The sequence below is a fragment of the Glandiceps talaboti genome, chromosome 14 (assembly GCF_964340395.1).
Source record: "Glandiceps talaboti chromosome 14, keGlaTala1.1, whole genome shotgun sequence".
In the NCBI taxonomy this organism is placed as follows: Eukaryota; Metazoa; Hemichordata; class Enteropneusta; family Spengelidae; genus Glandiceps; species Glandiceps talaboti.
In genome coordinates, this window is record NC_135562.1 from 3,057,634 (window position 1) to 3,084,376 (window position 26,743).

At 35.5% G+C, this 26,743-nt stretch overlaps 1 protein-coding gene across 1 annotated transcript in view; it reads right to left on the reverse strand.

Moving 5' to 3' along the window:
* Positions 1-20,744, reverse strand: part of LOC144445814 (transient receptor potential cation channel subfamily A member 1-like) — a 28,350-nt gene extending 7,606 nt beyond the window's left edge. The window contains exons 1-15 of the mRNA XM_078135454.1: positions 20,607-20,744; positions 10,910-11,066; positions 7,861-8,036; positions 7,114-7,221; positions 6,331-6,439; positions 5,954-6,099; positions 5,464-5,600; positions 4,705-4,753; positions 3,874-4,074; positions 3,466-3,617; positions 2,955-3,119; positions 2,306-2,420; positions 1,666-1,832; positions 1,017-1,098; positions 494-553 (exon numbers count right to left, since the gene is read on the reverse strand). Coding sequence (XP_077991580.1) covers positions 494-553; positions 1,017-1,098; positions 1,666-1,832; positions 2,306-2,420; positions 2,955-3,119; positions 3,466-3,617; positions 3,874-4,074; positions 4,705-4,753; positions 5,464-5,600; positions 5,954-6,099; positions 6,331-6,439; positions 7,114-7,221; positions 7,861-8,036; positions 10,910-11,066; positions 20,607-20,744 — 1,962 coding nt within the window. The remainder of the gene's footprint in view (positions 1-493; positions 554-1,016; positions 1,099-1,665; positions 1,833-2,305; positions 2,421-2,954; positions 3,120-3,465; positions 3,618-3,873; positions 4,075-4,704; positions 4,754-5,463; positions 5,601-5,953; positions 6,100-6,330; positions 6,440-7,113; positions 7,222-7,860; positions 8,037-10,909; positions 11,067-20,606) is intronic.
* Positions 20,745-26,743: the final 5,999 nt, after the last annotated feature.

Consider the following 26,743-nt stretch of genomic DNA (forward strand, 5'->3'; position numbering starts at 1 on the left):
TATATGTATGAATGGAGAGTTAGTAAATGCGTTGATGACAGGGATGTTTATGAAGATTTAATGGGAAGGTAGTGGTAGTGGAAGTGTGTCAGTCAGTCAGTCAGTCAGTCAGTCAGTCAGTCAGTCCGTCCGTCCGTCTGTGAGTGAGTGAGTGAGTGAGTGAGTGAGTGAGTGAGTGAGTGAGTGAGTGAGTGAGTGAGTGAGTGAGTGAGTGAGTGAGTGAGTGAGTGAGTGAGTGAGTGAGTAAGTGAGTGAGTGAGTGAGTGAGACTTTATGTTTTTCTAATAAATATGTGCAATACACTCCATTATTTTTTAGCTGTACCACTATCAAACCGTGACAAAATGCGTCCAATGTATCTCTGAATTTACCAAAACACAGCTCTCAGTAGTATTCTTCAAAATAAAAATCACAAAGAACAAATGTGTAAATCGTGTCTTTAGTTTTTGTCAGTTTACAGGAGTGGCCACAGTTTGTCACGGATATATCTTACCGAATAATGCTTGCTCTTTGAGTCCAAACATGATGTTGTCTGACAACGATCTAGAACGGTCTAAAAGAAAAGGTACGAAACATAGAGTTTTACTTACAATAAAAATAGTGGAACAAAGGCAAGGCCAAGTAACATCCGTAGATAGGAGAACATTTGAATAGAGTTATATGTGTACTTTCTATCTGTTGTTTGTGTATTTATTTTAAGCGAAATGTAGAGTCAACGAAATATACTATACTACTATGTTTTGTATTGTCATGTAATATGTTCAAGGACTCACTACCTGTCTCTATGCACAGATCAATACAAATGCTATCAACTTTCTAGTGTCTCAGAAGATATGTTCAGTGTGTCTTGATAGTACTTGTTTCCAATAATGATTGTAAGCTAATTACAACAATACACTATGATAACCTATGGAAGATTAAGAAGGGAAATGAACATCGTCTGCACGTGTAATCATTAAACGTGTCTACAGTTACAACATCATGTGCAGCAATACCTTAAAAATGTCATGACTTACCGAGGCTACTTCTGGTAAATGTTCTATCAATCCCAACATAGGACAGCCTAACGCTGTATCTATACTCATTATCTCTTGCCATCTGAAGAGTCAAACAGAGTTAGATAGATTAATTCGAATGCCAAACTCTGAAGCAACATTGATCATTGTTTGCAATTATAGTAACATTTATGATAATTATAAGAATCTCTCTCTCTCTCTCTCTCTCTCTCTCTCTCTCTCTCTCTCTCTCTCTCTCTCTCTCTCTCTCTCTCTCTCTCTCTCTCTCTCCCTCTCTCTTTCTTTCATTCATAACATTATTACTCTTGGCAAATATGCCAAATTTATGAATGTAACTGTATAATAATTCGGATTAGCTAAATGACTTTTCTGGGACGTCACAGTGTGTAAACACAAGTATATAACCATGTGCATGATCGATCGTGCATGTAAGTACGTGGTATTTTAAAGGTGTATGTCTTTAAAACATGCAATATAAAGTCCTAACATGTATGTTTAATGAGCAATATGAATTCATGAAATCACAACTCTAAAGACGTAAAAATAGCTATATACCTTTTTGGAATTTGTCACTTTTCCTTTTTGTTTAGGGCAGTTTTCGAACGAACTATCTGGATATTATCATTACAATAAATCAATATATACAAACCTGTCGTGCATTACAAATGCCATGGCAACGTCTTTGTTCTCCATTTGAATGCCAAAATCTAAAGGACCCCATTGTTCTTTGTTCGTAATCATCTGGGCTTCTTGGTTTAGGAGATAGGTAACGGCGTTAGCATGGCTTTCCTTTGATGCCAAGTGAATGGCGGTATTCTGATAGAACAAAAAAGACAACGATCAGATAACACAGAAAGAAAGAGGTTTTGGTGCAACATCCAAGACAAGCTTGAAATCCACAGGCATATGCATGGCAGGGTTGACATATCATAGTCATGCAGCAGGGCTGCATTGCAGTCCTGTTGCAGACCTGATAAACTGCAGTGGTTTATTACAGTGCTATATTAGCATTGTATGTTTCCAAATCTCATCAAATCGCTGATCTACTTATTTGGCAACAGAACTAGTGCTCTCAGCGACATGTTAGAGACACTTTGAACTCAAAAGGTGTATCGTATCAATTATAGCTTGCATCAATCATAGCAAAAGTTAAACTATACACTCACATGGCCATCTCACACAAGACATATGAAGGCACACAATGTAATAAATTAGTTCATTGGAAATAAAGTTAGGGAAACCCTGTCGACTTGCGCGATTCTTTGCAATAGTACTAACTTCGTACTTACTCCTTCGTCATCAACTTGGTCCAGAAGATGTGCATGCGTCCCAAGTAGCAGCATCATGGTATTGGTGTATCCACCCATTGCCGCTAAGTGAAGGGGCGTCCTACCATTGTGATCACTATAGAACATAACCAATACTGAATCAGTGTATGAACTAAGTCACAATTTTCACTTTTCTAACTTAAGGAGTTACCAATATATAAGAATAATAACGTTAGAGCATGACACGAAATATTAGCTTTATAAATCTGTCCCCGTTAATACATTTCACAACATCAAAAAACATTTGTAAGAGAAAATGAAACACGTTAATGGATAGTTAATGGTTAAGAAAAATGTGTTCCTTATTAGGTTTAAGATAAGAAAACTATATGAAATAGCAGGTGCACCCGGAGAACATAATTTTACAGTTGTGAAAACAACTTTTTTTGGTTTTACATTTGTATCGATTTTATTTGGGCTCATCGATCGTTTTTCTCTCTGTAACAGCTGATATATTACATAATTATTAGTAGGGTAGTAGATAGGCTTCCGTAGGTTCATAACACAGTGGGTTAAATGGTCGTCTAAACGGGGAATAGTCTGGACTTTAATCATTACAATATCTGAAACTATAGCTAAGTTACCGATGTTGTCTGCAAAGCTATCTTACCGGTGTAGCAAAGCTCCCTTTCTCATCAGATAACGTACAACTTTAACTTGACCGTTGTAAGCTGCAAGGTGTAAAGCAGTCATTCCTTCACCATCTGTGTCATTTATAATATGTGGACCCATTGAACTATCGAGAAGTCGACGGCAAGTTTGGAAACGACCATACCTGTAAGTTAATTATGCAAGTTTAGGTTCCTGAACTTCGAAGACGAGAAATTGAAATATCAATTTCACTTGCCAATATCGCTGAAATTATGTACATCTTTACTATGATGTAAGTGTAGTTGTTGAAGTCTCCTACTTTGACCTACTTTGACCCCGGGTCAATCGCCATCTTGGAATATCATTAAGAGCCTATGTTGATTAATAGTATGCATGACGTATACTAGCATTTACATAATTTTAGGAACAACGATTTTTATGATTCATTTTTCCATGTCATGTTATACCAAGCCACGAATATGAACTTTGCAAAGTCTGACATATTAGATTAAATATAATTGTTCTCATACCGAGCAGCAAAATGTAATGGAGACTGTTTGCTTTCGTTTTTAGCATTTATTTTGGCCCCAAGTTCCAGCAGACCTTGTAAGGACTTGATGTTGCCTTCTCTGGATGCATAATGTAATGGAGTGCAGCCACGTATGTCTTTCTCGTTCAACAACTCAATAGTATCTGCCTTCTGTAGATATTATGGAGAGATGTACAAGTCAGGGCATTATTATACATACATACATACATACATACGTACGTACGTCCGTCCGTCCGTCCGTCCGTCCATATATACATACATACATGCATGCATGCATGCATGCATACATACATACTATTACATACATACATACATACATACATACATACATACATACATACATACATACATACATACATACATGCATACATACATACTAAGTTGATACCTGAAAGAATGTATCTCCAAAGTAGACCATGCTGCCACCACATATAATGGCCAAGTGTAGTATGTTCCTCTTAGAGTTGTCTCTAAGTCTATAATTAGCACCCTTCTCTAGCAACACCTCTACACATTTCCACCCTCCTCTTGTCGTTGCCAATAGTAACGGTGTACGAAGGTTCTTATCTAAAGCATCGATATCAGACCCCTTGGGAGAAACGAAGAGAAAATGTCAAACTCGGAAAAAACATTTACTGTGCCACAAGCTAGCGAAGTTATTACAAGGTCTTAATCTAGCGTTATGTTTTAATATCAATAGTAATATCATGTGGGTTTGGTTGAACGAACAAAAATACTGATATGATTGTTCAAGTTTATGTTTCTTGCAAATCTATTCAATCAAGTTGTTTATGTGAAAAGTATAAAACTTTATGCAAGAATATAGCACAGTTATCAGCAGTTTGTACAGAAGAGTGGCTTGTCTCGTGTCCTTACGATCAAAGCCACACTTTTCCATAACATTGATACGCTCTGATAGTACACCCTAAGTCCACGATACACAGGTATATACGAAGTTCACAATAATCTAATAAACAGTATGCAAGTAAGAGAATATATGTTACGGTGGCCCACAGGTGACACCACAAAATCTAATGTTTTGAATAAAAATTTTATATGTGCATTATTTTTTGAAATGATAGATTGTCGGACTACAAAGTATAACTCGCATATGAAATATAGAGGACGAAGAAGTTTATAAACATCTCATCAAATTTGACATCTGAATTGCACTTTAAAGGAATTAAAATATTTACAAAAAGAAACAATAGATATTTACCTCGGCAATTAAGAAGTCAACAACATGAGGGTGGTCAAACATTGCTGCCCTAGTAATAAAAATGTCATTCATTCATTTAATTATATTCTTTAAAATCCATTTGAAATAGAAGAATATGCTACTAGTTAAATTATTTGAAAATGTAGACAAACACCAATGAAACAACAAAGTGAAATAATCTGACGATAGGCCTATAGGTAGTGGTCAATATTTCTGAATTATTGACTTCATTATACATTGGCCTGAACAGGTTTTAAATGCATTACAGTGAATACATTAGTAAAACAGACATACAAATGGGAGGACGGACAGCCAAGCAGGCCAGGCAGACAGACAGACAGACAGACAGACAGACAGACAGACAGACAGACAGAAAGACAGAAAGACAGAAAGACGGACGGACATTGTTTGACTGGCTGCATGATTGATTGGTTGATTGGTTGGTTGGTTGGTTGGTTGGTTGATTGGTTGGTTGGATGGTTGGTTGGTTGGTTGGTTGATTGATTGATTGATTGATTGATTGATTGATTGATTGATTGATTGATTGATTGATTGATTGATTGAGTGATTGAGTGATTGAGTGATTGATAATCGAACACAATGCTGACAACGGTAGACTGGGTGGAATACACTTAGACACTAGAAAAACTTAATAAAATGCAAAAAATAGGGGAAACATACGTACAAAAACAAGTATTCGAAACAGTGAAAGCATTCCGAAATATCAGTAATTCGAGAGAGAAAGTTATAAAATCTTACTTGTGCAGTGGTGTCATGTGCTCCACGTCAGTCACATGAAGAGTTGTTCTTTCTTTATCTTGTAGACTAAACATCATTTTTATCATATCTAGAGAGCCTTGTGAACATGCTAGATGGACAGGTGTAGAGTGGTCGGTCTAAAGAGAGAGAGATAATGACGTCAACATGTGATATAAACTGGAGTAGACAGAATATGTCTACATGCTTGACAGACTGACGTACGCGTAGTGTGGTAGGTCTGAGGATATAGAGAATGTTGTCAAATGTGGTAGTTAGGACTATTTTAGAATCGCTAAAGGTGGTCTCAGTAAAGAGTAAGAAAAGCTGGCTACCAGTATACCAGATGAACTGGTGTTTCAAACAACTGTTCTGGCAAAAACAATTTCTCTGTTAATAAAGGTATTGTTGATTCTTTAATATTCTTTAATATTTTGTATATTAAACCACCAGCACACAATCACTGAACTATCTAGCTGGATCCATACTCTACCTGCTGTACATCTATCCTTGCACCATTTTCAAGACACAGTTTGACAGCATCTCTGTCACCACCATTGACGGCTGCATGGATGGCAGCATTGCGTTCCTTGTCTACAAAATTTAACACCAGGTCTCTGGTGTAACCCAGCTTCTCCACTGAAAGTATATGTAGAAGATCAAAGTCATTAGATAACTAATACCTTAAGAGTAATGTCCAATTCTACTAATGTCGTGTTGAAATTAATTTTGAGAGAGCGAATTTGAAAAGTGTTTCGCAAACATCATAATATTTCTCAAATAAATAAAATGTGTGTGCATTGGGGGCACGGGTACGTACATACACGCATGTGTGTGCGCGTGCTTTAACTTGAAAATAAAGGATCTTACCTTCATCAAGCAATACTTTCAGTACTTTTGCCGAGGCATTGGTGGCGGCGCAGTGTATAGGAGACAGTCCATTGCTATCTCTGGCACACAGTCTTGGTTTGAATTCAGTCTTCAATAAATAAGAAATAGGAATTCCATTTAACGTCAGGTAAACATGGAAGTTAACATGGACTGTCTAAAAAATTAATAAAATGTCAAAACGCATCTCTATATAAAGCCCCTGTCGTTCTGGCAGATGACACGTCGTTTGTGGTTTTAGTTTTTGTCTGCTAAATACATCATTTTAGTATCAGTGTTGCCATCTACGACTTCACGTTAGTTGTTTACCCAATTTTATATGTCACTCAATCAAAGTTGAACGCATTCGAACGAAGAAAATATGGAATTTATACCCAGTCGTTCTATGTCATGACAACGCCCGTCTGGGTCATTGAATTGAGTCTCTGAAGTTCAAATGTGAGAAAAACTGTTGAACATCACCATTATTTGATTCCTGATTTTCATAAATTACGAAATACTCGTGAGCTAGGGGTATTTTCACGACGACTGGTAGTAACGAGGCCCCCTGGGTAACTCCTATTTTCCTTGGCTGAAGGAAGAAAAGTGTCCAATTATGGAGATAATAATGTTGTTTGTACATTTCTCATAGATAACATAATATGACTGAAGAATACTGAAAGATTTCCCAGTCAAATTACATCATATTTTTAAACTCTTCACGTTGTTCATAATTTGCTCCGATTCAGACATAAATAACTCACCATTGTTGTCATAGTAACCTACCAGTTTTGTAGCAATTAGTATGTTATCTTTAATAGCACAATAATGAAGAGGCGTCTGACCGAGGTCACCTTTGACGTCGATGTCAACATCCGGGTGCTTGCAGAAAGCCTAAAAAATGACATTAAGTACGTGTGAGGTATTTTATCAAATTTACGGAGTGAATTAATTGTAATGTATTGGTAAGCTAAGGAATTGTGGCTGTAACGCTTGATTTGCAATATGTTGGGTGATTCCGCTGAATGGTTTGACAATGGGTATAATCACATGGTATTTGGATCAATCGGTACTGTGCTGTTATACTATTGCTATAAGCCCTTAGTACTGAGAATAATACGCGTTTTATTTCATCCCCTTATATTTGACTACTAGCTCGCTCGTTCGCTCGCTCACTCACTCACTCACTCACTCACTCACTCACTCACTCACTCACTCACTCACCCACCCACCCACCCAACCACCCACCTACACTCATTCACCCACACACAAACACGCACACACACACACACACACACACTCACACACACACACAAACAAACAAACAAACAAACAAACAAACAAACAAACATAAACACACTCACACACACACATTGAGTTATTCATTCATAAAAGGATATGTTTTGAAAAATATATAAATAAATTTGACTTAAATATCTGATTTATATTAAAACTGAAGGCCAACTATGTACAAATAATTACATTTCACTACAGTGTTGTAAGTATACAACGTTATTTTGTATATTACCCTACCTCCACAGAATCCACATTAGAAGTTTCAACTGCCACATGTAACGGTGAATGGTTACGATAATTAAGTATGGATGTATCTGCCCCGTTTTCAATCAGGAAATCGATGGCTTTAACTCGGTCCTTCTCTGCTGCCCAGTGTAAAGGTGTATCACCATTACTGTCTATAACATTGATATCTAATACGTTATGAAATAAAGCAAGGAGTAAAAGTGTATCAGTAAAGACTTAATGTGTATTATTTACTGCAAAGTCAACATTTGCGGAACAGAATATTTATCGATAGTAAATATTGACGCCAATATATATATATATATATATATATATATATATATATATATATATATATATATATATATATATATATATATATATATATATATATATATATATATATATATATATATATATATATATATATATATATATATATATATATATATGACATAATCACTTGGGAGAGTTAGTTTGAAAACTTTCAAATAAATTGACAAAACTCTGTATATGCTTCAGTTTTCAAAAGCTATGGGTAGGAAGTTTTCGAATAAAGAAATTTAGTCGCCTCTCGCAACAGACAGACAGACAGACAGGCAGGCAGGCAGGCAGGCAGGCAGGCAGATAGATAGATAGATAGATAGATAGATAGATAGATAGATAGATAGATGGATGGATGGATGGATGGATGGATGGATGGATGGATGGATGGATGGATGGATGGATGGATGGATGGATGGATGGATGGATGGATGGATGGATAGATAGATAGATAGATAGATAGATAGATAGATAGATAGATAGATAGATAGATAGATAGATAGATAGATAGATAGATAGATAGAACAGAGAGACGAATGGATATATTGAGGGGTAGTAATATTTTGGTATACAAGTAGTGCTAAATTACTTTCCTTTTAAATCGTTATTCATCTAAATACAAGTACGTCTAAATATGAAATAAGAGCAAAGCACAGGACATCTCAACTTGAATTATTGATGTTACTGTCAAACACCTACATGTACATGTACACATAAATTGTCCTGACCTAATTCACACAATCTCTTAAAGTCACCATTTATTGTTGAAAGGCGTTAGTTGATTTCCAAATTAATTAACTTTTAGACTCCGAGTCCATAGAGGGATATAAAAAATAGAGACAAAGCCGTGTAATGAAATGATAAGTCGTAGAGACTCAGTATCGTTGACAACGTACCATCAATAGATTGATATAGGTAACACAAGTCTATTATGACTAATGGACTTACAAGGCCTATCACTCATCAACTATTCAAAGGTTTCTTCATTAGTGTCATCCTTTGTACTATATTACCAATTTATATTGATCTTTTGGGTTTTATGAAAAAATACTGTTTTGTTGTAGATAATGGACTCTATATTTCCATTATAGTTGACAATTTAGATCACTTTTAACTGACTATATAAACTGTCACATTTAGGCTAATCAAAGGCGATATATTACAACCGATTTCTGAGCTATTCATTGCTGACTTTTGAGCTTTTAGAAAATGATATTTGAAATATTAAAAACTGACGTTTGAGGTATTGTAAATTAATGAGAGTTCCATTAAAACGTCTTGTATGATGTTGACGTTTATGTTATCATGACGTCATATTTTTGTAATTAATGAACGCTGTGTATACATAGTATAGTATGTATTATTAATTAGTTACACGGGTATTGTACGATATGTCATAAATTGAATAAAAATGTTATGTTATATCAATAACGCATATGGTGTCATTTATCTTGTGTGAAGACATATCTTAGAAAATATGTGATGAGTGAAACCAATTAAACATACGTCTTTTAACAATTGTATATTTCCTATGTACGGCGTTATGTCATTTGTCATCATGTACATACACAGACTGATCGTGTATGACAGCATGCTGTCAGTTTCTACTACTACTTATTTCGGAATTTGAAAAATCTTCTGTGTCATGCGCGACAACTTTGACACAATGTTCTCATTACATTTTGTATTATGGAAATGAGGTAATTAATATTTGTAATCTCATTTAGAGTACGATTTTGTTCAAAACAGTTTTACTTCTGAGATTAATATTGTCACGTGGCCGTATTCCAGAGTAATGATAGTTTACAAACATCTATCAATTAACATAAACGTCTCTACATCACACAGCAATATCAATTAACATAAACGTCTCTACATCACACAGCAATATCAATTAACATAGACGTCTCTACATCACACAGCAATATCAATTAACTACAACAAACTATTATTTAAAGCAACCTTTTACGTCACCCGCTAGGCAATTATGCTACAGAACGATAATATACAACGTACAAATTAGATCATTAATATTCACTAACGATCTGTACGCCATTTCGAAGGGCAATGAACGATATATATTTAGTCCACTTTCTTCTCTATTCAAAAACATTACACGGGGACATTTTGATTTTCCAGTTACAATCACCATACCGTCTAGTCGTCAGGTGGGACAAAAAATCGAACTAACAATGATACATTGTACCGTCTGGTTCAACAAATATTACTATTTTAGTTGGGCCAGATGATAAAATGTAGTACTGTTTGTAAGATGTTTGTCACGCCAGACGATAAAATGTAGCACTACGTACTGTTGGTAAGATTTTTGTCCCGCCAGTCGATAAAATGTAGCACTGTTGGTAAGACTATTGTTAGGCCAGACTAGAAAATGCAACAATGTTGATAAGATTTTTGTTGAACCAGATATTAGTAAAATATGGCAGATTTAGTTAGATTGATGTCGAGCCAGAGGATGTTTTCTTTCAGTTTTTGTGATTTTAATATTACCTGACATTGCACTTCTATTAAACATTAAGCTTTCTTTTTCTTGAATAAAGTGACATCAAAATTGCAATATTTTAATTTACATGACATATGTTATAATACATGTCACATGACACCTCATATTGTATGTTTACCCTAGTTGATCGATGTACTGTAAATCAATACAGGTGGAAAAAGACACATGACAGACAAATAACACGAAAAAACAAGGCATCTCTTATTATCAACTGACCTTCTTTATGTTCAAGTATAAATTCAATAATGTTGACCTTGTTTCGACCTGCTGCATGATGAATAGCACGTGCTCCTTTACTGTCTTCGATATTTAACCTCTCCGGATGTTTCTTGTATATTCGTCTAAATTCATCTAAATTTCCCGCTGCAGCAACCTGTGAAATTGGAAGAAATACATTGCAATCATTTGAATGTAACATTTGTTAAGTGAAATTGTACGTGCGGACACAAATCAACACAGATCTATTTCCATAAGTATTTTATGGGGTTAACGTATCCTGTAAGTAATGGCTAAAAAGCTCTTAACAGAAATGTCATCAGAAATATAGTCTTGGTCATAAATAAATAATTGACAATGTTTGCCCTTCAGTACAGAATTCCTAAATGGAAATTGGAAACGTACCAGTAGTTGCCGCAAAGTATATGTAACATAGAGCTATTTCCAGAATTAATGTAATGGTTACGGGTTAATCTTTCTTATAAGTATTGGCAAGCGAGACATATATATCAAGATTATAGGTCTGACGATAAATTTGACAATAAAAACATATGCCTTAGAGTTGAGAATATCTAAAGCTTGATTGTTTGCTCCGCTACAATTCCTAAAGCATACAAGAGCAATATTTTGGTTACCTGTAAACTGTCAGTTTAATGGAAGCTTAAGTGTGCAGTGGCAGATAATTGCCAAGATGAATGGTCATATTAAAGATATGCAGATAGAAATGTGAGAAAAACGCTAATTTGCTATGTTTGGAAATGCGAGAGAGATCTAGAGAGAGAGAGAGAGAGAGAGAGAGAGAGAGAGAGAGAGAGAGAGAGAGAGAGAGAGAGAGAGAGAGAGAGAGAGAGAGAGAGAGAGAGAGAGAGAGAGAGAGAGAGAGAGAGACAGACAGACAGAGAGAGAGAGAGACAGAGAGAGAGAGAGACAGACAGACAGACAGACAGACAGACAGACAGACAGGCAGGCAGGCAGGCAGACAGACAGACAGACAGACAGACAGACAGACAGACACACACACACACGCGCGCACACACACACACACACACACACACACACACACACACACAAACACACAAACACAAACAAACACAGACAAACAGACATGGCAAGCAGGACACCGGGAACACTGCCTTGATAAAGGAAGATACAAAGTCATAGGGCAATTATTGCGATAGACAGCCATGATAGCTAGAAAAAAGAGACAGAATCAAATCAAGTTTAAACAACACAAACCACTTGACTCAGAGTAGAATTTGCGTTTTATAATGCAGGGTTTTACATTGCAAGCCGTAACTCATCACATGCTACCTAGCAACAGGTGTATTTTGACATGTTCATAAGTTATTACCTATTCAACAATTGCTACATTGTATTGACACTTGATATAAGTTGTATATATGCTTTGTAAGGTGTATATAAATGATTTTAATGCAAACCACAGCTGTTGATGTGTAAATGCAATAATATCACCATGACAGAAGACAATGTTAAACCAACCAAAGGTATCTATAAAGTACATACAATCTACAGTACTCAATCATAATATTCCTACTAGTTTGTCATCTTGAACGAGAAAACGTGTTGATTTGTTAGAAATTATAGTAACGTATAACACCTTTTCACCGTAAAAGCCTCGCTATATATCCACACGAATACTTCCATGTGTATGAATTGCATAATTAAAACTGACAGTAAAAGATCGTTCTGATTGCACTCATGCTTCATACACAAACTTACACCAACAAGCTGTTTACATTGCTTGGTCACGCTGCCACCAGGCTTTAATACCGCACATAGACCACTTTTCATAGTTCTCACGTTTCTATTATCATTTATAGGAAGAGCAAAACGGACCAGAATAGGTCAAGAAGCATGGTTCACATTTCTAGATCTAGGGAATACACTTGTCCAGTAGCGAAATTGGAGCAGTATATTGATCTCATTGATACCAAGTTGTTTCTATTATTACTCTAATCTTATGGTAGGTCTTTCACAATTATCTCTCTAATTTTTGAAGTGACCTGTCCTTAGAATTCCTTTTCCATGCATGTGTAGTTGAGTTATCTACATTATTCTTAAAGCACATAGATATTACATATATAGAAGATTGTAAATACATGTCCATGAAATGCTATCATTTGAGTAAAGAATTGAGATGTTGAGGTGGTAGGGTTCCATAGTTAATATGTTATCAAGGAAAGGGAGCGACTTAGGGACAGATAAATTAGCATTTTACACGTTTGAATTCGTTATTTCTTCAAAACCATTATAACAATAATTAGTTGAATTCATTTTACATTTGGTAAGAACATCTTAACAAATTTGTAATTTACAGTATCATGAAATAGAGTTAGCTAAGTACTCATTAGTTACTAATCTAAGTGTGTCATTCGTAACCTGTGTTAATGTCAGTGCTCTAATTCAGGTCAAATGCATTAGCTATAATCCCATGTTTCTGTCAAATCAAAATGTAATCCATGACAGTAAGCGTACATACAAACAATGTGATTTATATTAGTATTTGTGTACACAAAATTTTAACAGCTGTGTTTTCCTTTTCTAGACAAATACGTTTTTTATTTCTACACACGATCTCAGATGAAGCAAACTGTTGTAATTATAAAGTAATAAATTTATGGTTCATATTTGATACACGATCACTACTAGGGAAATCAAGTCATCAACAAACTAAGATAATAACCGCACACCAAAACCCCAGCTACACACGCTCTGACTGTAACTCTCCATCTAAATAATTCTGTATTTGAATCATTACGTTTATAATGCTCTGTTATTATGAAATCAAATCTGCATTCCTACTAGAAGACCTCCATACCCCCCCCCCACCCCTTTCTCGTCTCAAGAAATGAGAAAGCACGCTATATGATTATGGCCATATTTGTTGTGCTGAGACCAGAATGTCATCATTTATTGAAACTATCAACCTCCTGTGGGTTTCCGTGGTTAGCATGCTTTCCTTCTTTAATTAACTACCTCTAGGTGGTTTCACAGTAATATATTATGAGTCAACATAATACAGTTTGTAATATGACATAGTCAACATAATACAGTTTGTAATATGACAAGTTTGGTTATCAACATTTGGTGTATTTACATTCATATTAAACTAGTAAAAATGTCAATGATGATGACGTCATCAACTTCGTTATTTGTAAATTGCAGAATGCTCATTTCACTTTGAATTAATTTTGACATATCATCAGAATGATTTGAAGCATAAATGTATAACCTCATAAAAAATTGCACACACTGTCTTCATCAACCTAGTTCACTCAAATTAATCGATATATTCGTAATGGAATCGGCGATGAATATAATATATATCCCGCTTATTGATTTTAAAAGATGTTTGCTTTAGCTAATGGTTTTCCGGACATTTTGAAACAGTGCCTGGACCTCTTGGTAACTAATTAAATAGTGTGTTTTAATTATAGTTTAGTGGTTTTATTTAACGTTAGAGATGAATACATAATTTATTGGAGACGAGATTTATGATAAAAAAGTTATGAAAAATACATAAATACAAGCATCAAATCATATTACTAAATGTATCATATCAAAGTTCTAAATATAAATGACGATATATATATATATATATATATATATATATATATATATATATATATATATATATATATATATATATATATATATATATATATATATATATATATATAGTAAATAGTATCAAACTCGTAGAATAGAGTGCTCGATGCTTGGGTAAGCTTGGGTATATATATTACCAGTGGGAGGACATAAGAACACCCTCCCACATTTTTTTGGAGGGTTGATTCTATTAAAAACAACAATTTTCTGGTCTGAAACAGCATATAATTAATGAAAACCACAAATCTGCCCGTTGGCTGTACCTGACTTGTTAACCATATTAATTAGATAACTAGCCTGATTTCCATGGAAACATACAAAGATGCCTGTGGTATCAGGCCTTCGGATATATGTATACTCGTGTTATTTTAATGGAATCAAATAAGTTGTCAGTACTTTTCTCTCTAGTTTGCCGTGTTCTGCTTTCCACAAGCTTTCTTTGTGAGTCGGTATAGTTCACATCTACACACATTGCCATATAATATATGCACTCATTGTCCCATGGCAACACTAAACTCTGACTATGACCAATCTCGCAAGCCAGTGCACCAGAGCTTATTCTTCCATAACTGCGACAAGTGTTGCACTGTTGCCGCAAAGACACCGGGGGTCGATGGTTTTACGACAGTGTCGAGGGCAGGACCTACATTTGTAATACATTACTACTAATGAAATTGAGTTGAAGTTAATGACCCACAAAATGACCAATCCACTAAAGTACAATACATCAAACTGTACACAATAAACTTTTACTAAATCTGTCTTGTATAGTATTACAAAAATGCAGGAACACAGTCATGGAATGCACCTGCTGTAAAGACCCATTCATAGCATAATACAAATTTACGATGCCAGTTTATTGAAACTGAAAAAATTTACGACTTCAACATCGAGTAGACGGATTTATTGTCTCCAATTCTATCCTCGACTTTATACGATAATGTTTTGTAAATATCTTACAATTTCAAGTAGACTTTTATTAAGTTCAAATCTCTAGGATACAGTCGTGCACCTGTTTTGTTGCTTTACATATTGACTGGGTCGTTGAACAAGTGACTGGTCTTCTTTACCTTGACCAATGACCTCAACATGCTCTGCTGGTACAACATAATGCGACTATAGTCTGTTCACTATGTTGAGATACATCGTTAATAGCTGATCGTGCCTTCTATCGCCCGTAATCAAGGGCTAGGGGTACGATCGCGATCAGCTAACGATGTATCTCAACAACGCAGTAAACAGATTAATCCGACAACAGCTGTCTGTAAAGAAATTTATTTGATTTTTGTCAACACCCCGAGGGTGTATTCCCATATAAAGATATACATATATATTCCTTCAGGCCCAAATAGCTGTAGGTCACTTTTTCACTGCAAAAAATCCCTAAACATGGGTCGACTTTTCATGTGAAATTCCTTGGTGATGAATCGATTATAGGGGGAAACATCTGCATGTCTTTGAAATACCACGCTGTTGCATGAAGTCTCCCGACCCATGTTGTCAACATCCTACGTTGCAAGTAATCATAAGTCATAATTTTTATTTCTTATCAAAGCCTAGAATCCAAGGGAATGGGGATTTCGATTTTGATTTTATTTTTTTATGGAGAAATAAGGATTTCAAAACTACCATTCGCATGGATTCCATGCTAATAATCACAATGCGCTGTACATGAAGGTTAAAAACAACTGACAGGAATAAAAAGAAAAAGAATATACAAGTCGTGAAATTAGTTTAAATATATCGAATTGAGCATAGCCACTTCCAAGGTCGCTCAATCCTCTTCAAGCAACATTATGGGGTGGTGTGGAATGTGTCAGATTGTCATAAAGACTGATAGATTGCAGTGAGTACAAAATAATGCCGCAAGGGGTTTGAGAAAATATGATGGAATAACACAAGCCTCAGGATTTGTTTACACGTACCAACAATTCTCGTTACAATTTGCGTAACGACTGTAGTCAAAATGTTGTTGTACCTCGATCATATAATACACTAAATGACAGAGCACTTTCCATTTGTGGACCAAAGCTATGGAACTCAGTTCCTGGAGAACTAAAGCTGATCACTGATGTTGAATTTTTTAAAGGTGAACTTACGACATATCTGTTTAAACAATATTATAAACTGTATTATCATGTGTGCTTTACTAAGTTGTCATTTTAGCCTTTTTATAATTATTGTAACCAGTTTGTTGTTTTTAACTCTATATTTTTATTGTTTTACCATGCTTTTAAATCAATCTATTGTATGCACAGAAATAATAATGAAAATAAATAAACTTTAATCTTTATCTTAGAAACCAGTTAGCAAGTATTGTTTCGATAAAACACTGTGCTACCATGAAATATTGAATGAGAAATAATCTTCTGTACCACTTTACGGCATCGACAGAACACATGCCCTGGAACTTTTCTTTTTGACAGTGGAAAATTGACTCCTAGATGTGAGTTTACAGTAAATAATATCGTGTGTACACAGCGTGTTACGACTCTGATTGTAAATTCCATTTATATGGCTATCCAATACGGTGTAGTAGTCTACTTCCAAACAACTTTAGTTGTAAAGCACTGCGGTTGTACTGAAATAACCGGCAAACATTCTGTAATTACAGAAAACCTAGTGTAACTGAACTGTGACACTAGTTGGAAACTCTCAAAATAGTTTAGTTGCAATACTAGGGTAAAACTCGTACCAACGGACAAAATATGTCACATTGTCCAGGGCAAGACATAAAAATTCCTGTCTATGAAAAGGCTTGTAGACTGCAAACATCTTGACACTTGTTGAGAATATAACTTGACAGCCCAACAAACAGAACTCGACAGCTGAGCACACAGTATTGGTAACAGTTCTAAATAATACACAGAACTAAAAGTTGTCATGAACTTAAGAACGATTAACCTTGAACTTATAATTTTCCACCTTCCAGTTTTTCATTACATATTTAAATAAGAACATAAAATGTTATGGGAAAGAATGAAATGAGCACAGCACATGCACAATCTGTATGGAAAATTTAACATGCATTAAACAAATACATACCCATTGATTCAAGTGTCTGTGAGAAAACGTATGTCAGATTGTACAATATACGACAACATGATATTGTGATGTTAATTACTGACATCACTGGCCAACGAAAATGAATATATGTAATCATATGGATCGATAGATCAGAATATAATGGACTTTGGGCAAATATAGATTATATGCTGTGTTGTGTTACATCATAATTTTTGACGAGAGCTGAAAGAGCTGAAGAGGAACAGATCAACACAGTCCCAGGACAGTATTAAATTCGCTCCCCACCGCATATATATGCATGTACATGTCACAAATACCCCCATCCCAGTCAGTCACACAGAAACTCCAGTAAATTATAATTTTATCGTTTTGTTGTCGACGCAACTTAAAAGGTACTTAACCCATGGACTCGTGTACATATCATATCTAGCTGTCTGATATGATCTGATACCAACAAGTCAGTTCCCTTTGTGAGTGTTACTTTATTTACTACGACAGTACAAGGCCGACCACGCTAACTGAAGAAAACATCTCAATTGATGTAAGTCAATTAAGCTGAGACTTACGTCATGAATGTGCCTGTTGTCAAAATCACCCAGCTCGAAATCGGAGCCCTTTTTGATGATATCAGTGTCGTTATTCGGAAGGGTAGTCCGAGATACAGGGTCACCTGCCGAGAGGCATGTCAGTAACGGGTCCGTTGTGTGTTTTTTCTCCTCCTCCCGCAGTGTACTCTGTGACTGTACATGTCCTTGTTGGCCATCCCTACGAATATTAAAACTTCCCCGTACCACAAGCTCACGGACTCGCTGTAGAACGCTCATTTGAAACACCGACTTGTCTTACTAGTAGTATGGTGAAGTACACAGCAACGTAGCGAAAACATACACCAGACTAACTCTGAACTATGGACACGTGATATCCCACACACTACGTTTGGTAACGGATCGTCGACTGTCACAAACTTACATAGCGGTAATACGTCAGCTAACGTCCATGACAGATATTGTCTCTATATATATGAACCTATATCAACAAATCACTGAGTTGACGATTGCGAAAGTCAATTTATGAGTCACGTGGTACAGTAAGTCAAGTTACTTTGTAAAAACGCCAACTCATTGATCCGTCGTCCATTAGGCGGAATTTAATAAAATTGTATAGGAATCGTTTCTAATAGCTTTATCCTATAAACTACAACGTAGATCGCCATAATCAGCTAATTAACATATTGTGTCGTCAACTTACCATCAACAATATGTCACACTATAATCAATATAAAATAATCCAAATATTATTGTCAAACAATTCTAACGATTCAATTCTCTATGAAGGAAAGAGCATTTACACTAAGTAATATATTGATGAAATTGTCATGTGTATTAAGTACAACTTACAGTACACAAAACGGAGCGACAGACGGACAGAGAAGAGAAGAGAAGAGAAGAGAAGAGAAGAGAAGAGAAGAGAAGAGAAGAGAAGAGAAGAGAAGAGAAGAGAAGAGAAGAGAAGAGAAGAGAAGAGAAGAGAAGAGAAGAGCTGAGAAGAGCAGAGAAGAGCAGAGGAGAGAAGAGGAGAAGAGGAGAGAAGAGGAGAGGAGATAAACAAATAAAACAAACAGAAAAGACAGACAGACAGACAGACAGACAGACAGACAGAAAACAGACAGACAGACAGACAGACAGACAGACAGACAGACAGACAGACAGACAGACAGACAGATAGAGAAGAGATTATCAGTGAAACAGATGAACAGACTGATGATCTTGAAACTACTAAATCACTAGGAAAAGGGTAATCTTATTTGTAAATTGATATTCACTCCCAACAAAGTTTCGATTTACCGTACAAGTCATCGTGACATAGCGCTTTTCACTTCAATCTGTAACTCCAGCAAAGCATGCAAAGTAAAGGAAGTGATGTTATCAGTCCTCAAGCCCTTTGTTGTTGATTTTGATGACGTCATACCACATTTAGACCACGTACTCGTAAATAATGACTCGACATAACTTTTCAAAGGTAAAGTATCACTAGGGAAGTATCACTATAGGTATTAATCTTTGATCAATAAGTCTTTCATGTTAATTGGCTTATTTTCCGCTTTTGTTTGAATAAAATATTTATTTAAAACACACAAGTCTGCTTTTTATGTAAAATGATAAATGGAGTAAGTGATTGCGAACTTTAAAAAGTCGAGTGAAGAAAAAGAAAGAAAGAAATATTCATATGCTCTTTTTAATACACGGTTCACGTCACGTGGCGATATTCTGTTTAGTCACGTACACATAAACAAACATGTTCATAACCATGGAAACTGATTATTTTTATTCTCAGGATATTTTATAGAATTGTAAAAAATCAACAAGACTTCACAGAAAACTGTTGCCTACTCTCCAGAGTTTATTATCAATCAGATTCTAATACTGAGTTCCAAATTACTTCATTAAATTCGTGATTAAATGATTACATTTCAGGTTCATATGAGAGTCATACATTATCCTTTCCCGCAATTGTAGATTCGTAAACCTCTGAGGGGAAGCAAACTCCTCTTCCTCCGTGAATATGACAATTTAAAGGAATGTACGTACTGTAGTGCGCATAGCAATATATATATAATTATATATATATATATATATATATATATATATATATATATATATATATATATATATATATATATATATATATATATATACACACATATATATATATAACTCCGATTTAAGTGAGGGATGAATAAGTGAGCGATTATTACATGATACCTTCTAAAGTAAGCTGTTCATGAGAAAAGCTATGAATTGTGGCAATTTAAGTGATTTTGTTAGAGACAAATGAAAAATGTAGCATTAAATAAAAATAAATATTTAAAAAATTTAATTAATTTGTTTTTGTTCAAAGAAAGATTGAAATGTAGCAAGGTTTTTTCAAGCCAAGAGTAGCAATTTTTAAATGTTAGTAAAAAGATGTTATCGATTCAGACGACATTAATTTCCAGGTGACATGTTTTAAATTGTAATATTCAAGTGTAAGAAACTCTTACCTTCAATATTCGAAATGGACTGTCCTTAATGCTGCAGACTTCTTGACCGTCATTGTCAACGTCCATCGTTTGGACTTGTCCATCTTTACGATCTAGACTTGTTAACTCGTGTGTAGCGTTCAGTTTTTTCTTCCACATATTTAACTTAATAAGTTTCGTTATTGAGGACTCCGAATCGTTGTTTTCCTCTGAAATATAAATGAATAACTATCATGATGAGTTTGTACAAATTTATTCACTGCCGAGAATCCGTAACAAAATCGATACTGATATATCCGACAAGTTCCGTGTCTATAAGCGGGCTTCTTCATGCACCTAAAAGAACGCAGATTGAACTCAAATGATACGGTAAAAATCGAATCCGTAAACGCCTTCAGCCTGATATAGGTCAGTATGTATAAACCGACTCTATAAACAAAAATGTAGATATAATTGGCTGATATGACTTTGAAAGTAAAATTATCACAAAAATCAATGAATACAATAAGATATGATGTGACAAATATTACTGAAAAAAATCAAATTTCGTTCACCTAATTGTATCAGGAAAACAGTCAGTAGTCCAGGGATCAAGAAATGAAGCAATATGATCTGAATTATGTACACAAACAATTGTAAGACTCTCTATTTCATTATTCATACTGTCAAAATCAACAAATTACATTGCACATGCGCTTAACACGTGACGTATTATATTGCAGTTAACGTTTAGACTCAAAATAAGCCACCTTTGTTTATTGCTTTACGTGTCAAATGAGAGAGAGAGAGAGAGAGAGAGAGAGAGAGAGAGAGAGAGAGAGAGAGAGAGAGAGAGAGAGAGAGAGGAGGGAGGGAGGGAGGGGGCAGACCGACAGACAGACAGACAGACATGGACAGAGGGAGACAGACAGACAGACAGACAGACAGACAGACAGCGGGACACAGACAAACAGACAGACATACATACAGACAGACAGAGAGGGAGGGGAGATAGAGACAGAGAGAGACAGAAAAATTGAGAGAGGCAGAGGGAGAGAGGCGTCTGTCAACAAATGTAGAAATCGCCAACTTTCCTAGTCTTGTCAGTATATACGCACATGCGAAGTACATTAAGATAGTCTTTTTTTGCTTGACACCTCTAAATACATATTACTGTAGTACAATTAGTCACTTTCGATCAATGCGTGACCACACATCATGATGAAGTGGTACACTAAGACTATATTGTCGATGACATGATGCGGATAAATGTTTACCTTGCATTTCTAATTTTAGGTCACGTCTTGAACTCACCCCGGGCTTACAGACAAGAGGTTAAAATAAATCATGCCTAGACGTTGAGAATCAACAGATTCCTGCACCAAAGAAAGTTAATTTTTGAAAAAATAAGACCACGATTCTACAAATCTCCGAGAGTAAACATCTCTCTATGCATATATCCATCTAAACCTCTCTCATCGAGTCAGAGATTGAACGGAAAGACACTAACTGACTCAGTATTATTTTCTTCAAGACTTGAAGATCTCGAAAACCGTCCTCGATCGCTGTCTTTGAGAGTCACTGTATTTTAATAGAATAGATTCCTAATTTCATCAAACACTAAGACATAACGATATGGATATACAGCGTTGACTTAATAAGTATCACCCCTTTTCAAACAACCTGATTACGCTCAGTCAGTCTGAGTACTAGTGACACCCTTAGGCAAATACGTCAGTATTGTTAGAAATACAAATCCCTAATTTTACTACTTCAGTATCAATTTTACTAATTGCCTGTCGTTAACAGCACAATACACTCAGACAGAAAATCAAGATGACACAATACCATATCTGATGACTACAAGATATCCTACATCGACGTCTTCTAAGAAATTCTGAAACTTTGCAAACCTACCGGCATTACATTCGTACTTGGACCTGAGCTCAGTGGTTCTCACACCCTTTCACTGTGAACACAACAATGTGTTACCACGACTTTGATCTCGGCAATATCTGTGTCAGTCACATGTATTGTTTTCAAGCCCATTTGACACGATCACGCTAGTGGCACGGACAAATAATATGCATTCTATTTTCAGCCAAATGGTTGGTCCGTAAAATCCCGTTGTCATGGATATATGATGATCCCAATCATTAAATTTGGATTAAAGTTATCTCGTATGTATGAGGTTGGTCTGAGGATGAAGACATGTTTGAACAGACGTCATGTTTTTGACATCTACAGTATCAGTCCGTAATATGATATCCAGATGTGTCGTATTCAGCTTTCAATGAATGGATACAGCTAAAATGATGTAGGCTTAGTGTTTCACTCATGCAATATGACATTTATTCCACACCCTCAGACATCTTCTAATGCAAAAGTAATAAGTACATAGGTGCCGTCCACAGTGGGAATGTAGAAGTAGTCAAGTTTAAATGTTGATTATCAGTTAGAAAATAAACAATGCGGCCATTAAAACCATCAAGTCCATGTGTTATGTTTTCATTACAAGCCTGATTTTACTGCACTGGGAAAGAATAGCAATGCTTATCAGTGTTCAGTGTGATTGGGCAAATGATCCTGCTGTGTTTATTGTCTCTGTTATTGTTAGTCTAGAGTTGAAATATGTCTAGCTCTGTGTCAAAAACGTAATGTCTCAATGAAACACCAAACCTATATCATTTTAGCTGTATCACAATCAAACATTGATTACAAATCAAGCGTCAGTTCACATGATCGTTTTGTTCGGACAGAAATTGGACAAATTGTATAATACAGCACAATTATTTCAACCATCCAATATTACCTGTTTCAATCCGTGCTAAAACTAACAACTTAATATGATGACATCCTCTGTTTAAAACAAAAAAGTCTACCTCATTAATCACTATGAAGTCAGAATTTTAATCAAATTAAATCTCGCTATCACTTCACACTCACACATGGCTTGTTGCAGAACATAGAACATCAACCGTGCACTGAGTTCACTGTTTTCAGTGACGTTGATGGCTTACTGTATGGATGTGTGTGCGATGTACTATGTCTAGTAAGCTAGCCAGTCTTATCAACAATTTGTGGACAATTGTAAACCAAGGCGTGAAAGATAATACTGTGACAGGTAGACAAACTCACCACTCGTAGGCAGTTTTAGCACAGCTTGCGACAGGCTAACTCAGACAGTTGGTCGAATTAATAGTTGTAATGAAACCAGAATGTCAATTAAGATTCGTTGACATGAAATAGTAAAAGTAATTAATGCGATGAATTAAAAAATAATTAATTAAAAGTAATTAATGCGATGAATTTAAACTTCTCATATATTAATAACAAGTCAAAAACCAAATTAAACTAATTGAGTTCATTCATATTAATTAATTTGAACCATATTCATGTATGACGTATATCTATCATGATTTCTCTATCAATAGAATTTGTGACGTTGAGTCTATTTATCTCAACACAGTTTATTTTCCTGCCTTGGGCTTTACTACCATTTTATTATTTTAGCTTGCTTCCAATTAGTTACACATTGGCAAAATTCTCACTAAAACCCCTGAGGTTCGATGATATTGTATAAGTATATAATGTGCCTGTAGTAGAGATGGTTGTCATAGTAATAGCTATGGTGATGATGGTGGTCATTGTGGTCATTGTGGTGGTGGTGGTGGTGGTAGTGGTGGAGGGGTGGTGGTGGTGGTCGTCGTCGTCGTAGTAATGGTAGTGGTGGTGGTTGTGGTGGTGGTGGTGGTGGTCGTCGTCGTCGTCGTAGTAATGGTAGTGGCGGTGGTTGTGGTTGTAGTATTCGATGTGATGCAAAATAACTACATGTAATTAATTTGCTCTGGTTAATAACTAATCAAAATGTTGTAATGACAAGTACAGACTAATCAAATTGTTGTGTTCTTAAATACAAATTAACTAATTACATTTCGGTTGAAAATAATTTGATCAAAGTGTTGTGATCAATAATAATTGAATATGTTGTATAATGACAAGCATTTCCGATGAAATAAGTTGAGGTCAATAATTATATATCGCTGTCACCACAATTCACTGTATTCATCCCCTAATTACATTATTGTGGTAATTGAAGATAAATCATAGACGGAAGACTCGATCATTCAGGCATAATACATTTAAAACAATTCGATGACGTCATATATAATACAAAGTCCAGGAAACCTCTATGACGTCATCAAATGTGTTACAACCCATTCCAATATACCATTTAAGAAACTGCACATGCTACAAAATAATGTGCCACCTTGCAAATGCAGACACCAACTAATTGACGCACCTAATTGCAGTATGGTTTATTTGATACATAATAGACGGATTTCTCTATCAAGAAATTACGGTCTCAGTATGCATTTTATTGGTCTCTGTGTGGTTGTAAAAACAGAGCCTGTAAGTGGTAACTCGGAACGGGCTGTAATAACGCAATAATACGACTTTGATTCCACTGAATGCATTCACTGACATAAATATGATAATATAATGGTCTAAATAATGTATTTGTAAGTGTATATTTTTGTAACCCACCCAAGGTGAAAAATAGTAATGATTACTAACTTGTGCAATAAAATGTATAAACTCACATTTATAAATATTTTTTGTATTCCTACAGACAGTACTAACATCACCTAACTGTGAATACATGAACTTGTAATTCTTTTAACTCTATGACAACTGGTTTGCAAGAGCGACAAACATTTTACTCGTGGAATTAGAAACTGTCATTTGATTTTCAAATCAATCACTTATGAAACAACTACTAAACCCTGCCTTGTTGATTTTCAACGTTACCATTTCAACAATGTTAACTATAACAACACAATTCTCCAAGAAAATGGGCAAGTGAACCCATTTTCAACGTTATCATTTCAACAATGTTAACTATAACAACACAATTCTCCAAGAAAATGGGCACGTGACCCCATTTGTCCAATTAGTTCAGTTTAAGCTTACAGATGTGGTATTCACGTACATCAATCAGGAGTAGAGACGAACCTCTAAAAGGAGTGTAATGGTTCTGTGAGCTGTGTGGTGCACAACCTTTTCACGCAGTCAAATTATGGACTGTGTTCAAGCCATAATCATACATGTAGATGACAATATTAATTTGGAGATTGAAGTAAAAACATTTCATTTGCAACCCAAGAGCACGCTTACTGGGCTTGAGAATACATATACATGTACATATTCATTTAAAAAGCTAAATTGCTGTTACAAGACTGTTGGCATGTAATTGTACAATCACAGGCCAAAAGTGACTGTTGCCACCCCCCTCCTTCCGCCCCCGTGGTTTCAAAACCGCAAAGGCATTTCCATCAAAAATATGAACTAAAGTGTGTATTGTGCCTTACTGGTGTTGGCAACCTTCCCAAAAGACAGATTTGAGTATAATAATTAAGCCAATGACAAACAGCTGTTGGACTTAGCAAAAACATACTTACAATCAGCACAGAATGTGTCTACAGGACGATTTGGCTTAACGATCAATGAACAATACACGTGGATTTATCAAACGTTGGAATTCAGCAACAAAGAAAGAAAGGTCTGTAGAAGGGACTACAAACTAAAATCAGGTATTACAGTCACGTTGAGGAAACTAGAATGGGACACCCTAGAAGTTAAAAACAAATCTCAACGTATTACAATCCACTATAAAGTGTCACTTAACAAAACAGTCATCAATCCAGACAACTACATTACACTCAAAGTCAATAGAAACAAAAGAACCTACTATAGGCAACTTGGAAATCCCAGCACAAATCAATCCTAATTATCCACTCCTTCTAGGACGCCACGATGTTGTGGAATAATTTATCATAAAAATTTATTAACAGATTATCTTGTGAGACTCAAAAAAAATTCATCAGAGATAAGAACTCTCTGAGATCCGAACTCTTGTACTGTTATAGTTCCTGGTGGACCGATATTGGAAGTGAACAATACAAAATAGCATTTAATCACTAGAAGAGTCTGTATTATAAGTGAGACATGATTAACAGTGAAAAGCCCAAAGTCCAGATTTATATATATAGCGCTAAGCTATGTCAGTTCATCTTTCATTCTGTGATAGAGTCCCAAGAACGTCATACAAAATATTTCACCAACCTTTGGATTCGTTGTCAGCTGCATCCACAGGCCTTACATGTATTAAGGTGTGT